The sequence below is a fragment of the Akebia trifoliata genome, chromosome 2 (genome assembly GCF_017979445.1).
Source record: "Akebia trifoliata isolate Shusen 1 chromosome 2, ASM1797944v1, whole genome shotgun sequence".
Classification (NCBI taxonomy): domain Eukaryota; kingdom Viridiplantae; phylum Streptophyta; class Magnoliopsida; order Ranunculales; family Lardizabalaceae; genus Akebia; species Akebia trifoliata.
This window is the reverse complement of record NC_141376.1, coordinates 8,875,355-8,878,578: the sequence shown is the minus strand read 5'-3', so window position 1 is coordinate 8,878,578 and position 3,224 is coordinate 8,875,355. Positions and strand designations below refer to the sequence as shown.

General features: G+C 37.4%; 1 protein-coding gene and 1 long non-coding RNA gene across 2 annotated transcripts; both read left to right on the top strand.

Moving 5' to 3' along the window:
• Positions 1 to 11: 11 nt before the first annotated feature.
• LOC147409357 (uncharacterized) lies at positions 12 to 907 on the top strand. Its single transcript, XR_015182981.1, has 2 exons — positions 12 to 335; positions 659 to 907. It is a non-coding gene; the product is annotated as an uncharacterized LOC147409357 (long non-coding RNA).
• A 955-nt stretch (positions 908 to 1,862) lies between these two features.
• Positions 1,863 to 2,988, top strand: LOC147409356 (uncharacterized). The gene is made up of 4 exons (XM_086417780.1): positions 1,863 to 1,901; positions 2,204 to 2,467; positions 2,597 to 2,766; positions 2,862 to 2,988. The coding sequence occupies exons 1-4, from the start codon at positions 1,863 to 1,865 to the stop codon at positions 2,986 to 2,988; spliced, it is 600 nt and encodes a 199-aa protein (XP_086273906.1).
• The last annotated feature ends 236 nt before the right edge of the window (positions 2,989 to 3,224 follow it).

Below are 3,224 nucleotides of genomic sequence, written 5' to 3'. Positions count from 1 at the left end.
CACTAGGGGAATTCTATTTGCCCCTTCAGATAATCGTCAGAAAAATAAAGGAGGAAAACCTTGGTGTAATCATTGTAGGAACCCAAGACATTTAAGGGAAACCTGTTGGAAATTGCATGGGAAGCCAGACGGCTGGAAGTCGGCTCGTCAAATGAAGAATGAATGCCAAGGAAATCACATTACTACTGAGGAGTAATTACTACTTGAAGCAAGCCCCTTCAGCAAGGAGCAAATGGAGATACTTCAAAAATTATTGTCTCCTCTCCTGTCAGCACAATCACAAACTGATTCATCTTCCAACCATGTCATTGGGTCCGGAACCTTGGTTCACAAAGGTAATTTTTTGAGTGCCTTTACTATGGGTAAGAAATGTAAAAAACCTTGGATCATGGACTCGGGAGCATTTGATCACATGACGGGAGATACCACAATGTTTGATACATATAGCCCATGCTCTAATAATTTAACCCTTTCGAATAGCGGATTGTTCGCTATTGAAGGCTACCGGTACAGGTTCAATTGTACTATCAAAGGACCTTACTCTCAATTCTGTTATGCTTGTTCCTAACTTGGATCGTAATTTGTTGTCAATTTGTAAACTCACTAAGGAAAAGGGGTGGGTTACTAACTTCTTTTCTCCACTCATTATGAATTTCAGGATTTGGATTTGGGGAAGAAGATTGGCGATGCTGAGGAATGCTCCGGACTCTACATCCTTAAGAAGCGCACTATCCACAAGAACAATCTCAAACGACAATTAGCGATAGTTCTTTTTCTGTTTGTTGTCAAGGTAATGATAGTGCAACCATGTTGTGACACTATCACTAGGTCATTCAAATTTTATGTATCTCAAGCATTTATTTTCATCTTTATTTAATAAAAATCCAAAAAAAATTTGAGTGCAAAATCTGTCAATTATCAAAGCATGTTCGGTCTCATTTTACCATTCAACCTTTCAAAGCCTCTTAGTCCATTCTCAATGATCCATAGCGATATCTGGGGTCCCTCCAAAATAAAAAAATGTAACAAGTGCTAGGTGGTTTGTCTCATTCGTAGTTGATCACACTCGATTAACCTGGATATTTCTCATGAAAGAAAAATAAAAAACCGGTCAAATATTAAAAAAATTTCAAAAATATGACTCAAACCCAATTTCAATATATAAAAAAAAAATACAAATCTTAAAGTTTGATAATGCTAGGGACTATTTCAACTTCATTCTAGGAGAATTTCTAGAAAAAGAAAGAATAGTTCACTTAAGTTCATGTGTGGATACCCCGCAACAAAATAGAATCGTTGAAAGAAAAAAATAGACATTTGTTAGAAGTGGTTAGATCGCTAATGTTCTCAACAAATGTTCCAAAATTATTCTAGGGGGAAGTTGTCCTTATGGCAACTTATCTCATCAATAGAATGCCGTTTAGCATACTAAAATTCAAAACACCTTGTTAAACCCTTCTAAACCCTTTCCAAGAATTCTTCTTATTTCCGTTGTCCCATCAAAACTTTTCGGGTGCTCTATCTTCGTTTATGTCCATCAACGACATAGAAGTAAATTTGATCCTAGGTCGCTCAAGTGCATCTTTCTTCGGTATTCTTTGAATAAAAAAGGGTACAAGTGTTAGGAAAAACTGGTATTCAAGGGGAGAATTTAACCCAGGAATATCAATTTTGGGATTTTGAATTACTCAATGAGTCACCCAAACCCACAAAAAATCACATTCCTCCAAAGTTTACTAGTTAGCCTTTACCTGCTCCTAGTCAGCCTCTACTTGTTGAAAACACCGAGTTCATTGTTGACTTGCAGGATAAGAAACACATCCAAGAAGGAACGGAGGAATAAGAACTTTCTCAACAAATCCATGAAGCATAAGCGGGTCCTAATCCAAGCGAAATTCCAGGTAATGTTATCTCTAACTCAGATAGTACAGTTGATTTAGAGTTAGAAAAATGATATTCTGAATATGCCCATAGCTTTGAGGAAAGGAGTTAGATCTTGTACTCAACTTGTTTTTCGTTCCTTTACTCCCAACCTCACAGAGATACAGGTGCCTTGAAACATTCAAGAAGCTTTTAAGTGTCCTAAGTGGAAAGCTATAATGAATAAGGAAGTTCAGGCTTCAAAAAAAATGGTACTTGGAAAATTGCTGACCTTCCAATAGGTAAGAAACCGGTGGGGTGTAAGTGGATTTTCATAATTAAGTACAAGGCAAATGGAAATGTGGATAGGTACAAGGTTCGGTTGGCCTCCAAGGGATTCACTCAATCCTATGGCATCGACTATCAGAAAACATTTGCTCCAGTTGTCAAGCTCAACACTGTTTGTGTACTTCTATCCTTGGCAGCTAATCTTGATTGGTCGCTTCACCAACTAGATGTGAAGAATGCCTTCATTAATGGGGATCTAGAGGAAGAGGTCTACATAGATATTCCAACAGGTCTTGAGACGACATCCAATTCCAATAAGGTATGTAGACTTCGAAAATCCTTGTATGGACTTAAACAATCTCCTCGTGCCTGGTTTGAACGATTCTCAAAGGTTGTAAAAAGGTATGGATATTTTCAATATCAATCTGATCATACCATGTTTGTGAAGTACTCCACAGAAGGAAAGTTAGCAATTATCATTGTGTATGTAAACAACATTATCTTGATAAGTGATCATGAGGAGATTGGGCTGCTCAAACAATTCTTAGCCAAAGAAAATCAAGGACCTAGGGAATCTCAAGCATTTCCTCGAGATGGAAATTGGCTGGTCAAAAAAGGGTATATATGTTCCCAACGTAAGTACATCATGGGCTTGTTAAGTGAAGTTGGAATGCTAGGTTGCAAGCATGTTGAGATTCCCATGGATTCAACAGTAAAATAGAAGCCAATGATGGTAGTATTCCTGTTGACAAAGGAAGTTATCAACGTCTTGAGGCAAAACTCATCTATCTCTCCCACACAAGACCTGACATAGGTTTCTCCGTCAGTGTGATTGGTTAGTTTATGAATTGTCCAAGTGAACAACATATGACTGTTGCTTACAGAGTGTTGAGATATCTCAAGATGACGTCTGGTAAAAGATTATTCTTCTCAAAAACTTCCAAGAGGGATATCAAAATATTTTTCAGATGCAGACTGGACAGGATCTGTTGCAAATCAAAGATCAACTTCAAGATATTATTCCTATGTATGGGGAAACTTGATTACTTAGAAGAGTAAGAAGCAATCTATTATAG

Excerpts from the sequence above, each read along its gene's own strand:
- LOC147409356 (XM_086417780.1), top strand. The coding sequence starts at position 1,863 with ATGAAGCATAAGCGGGTCCTAATCCAAGCGAAATTCCAG. Across the intron at positions 1,902-2,203 it reads TAATCCAAGCGAAATTCCAG|TACAAGGCAAATGGAAATGT; the intron begins GTAATGTTATCT and ends TTCATAATTAAG. Across the intron at positions 2,468-2,596 it reads CGACATCCAATTCCAATAAG|TACTCCACAGAAGGAAAGTT; the intron begins GTATGTAGACTT and ends ATGTTTGTGAAG.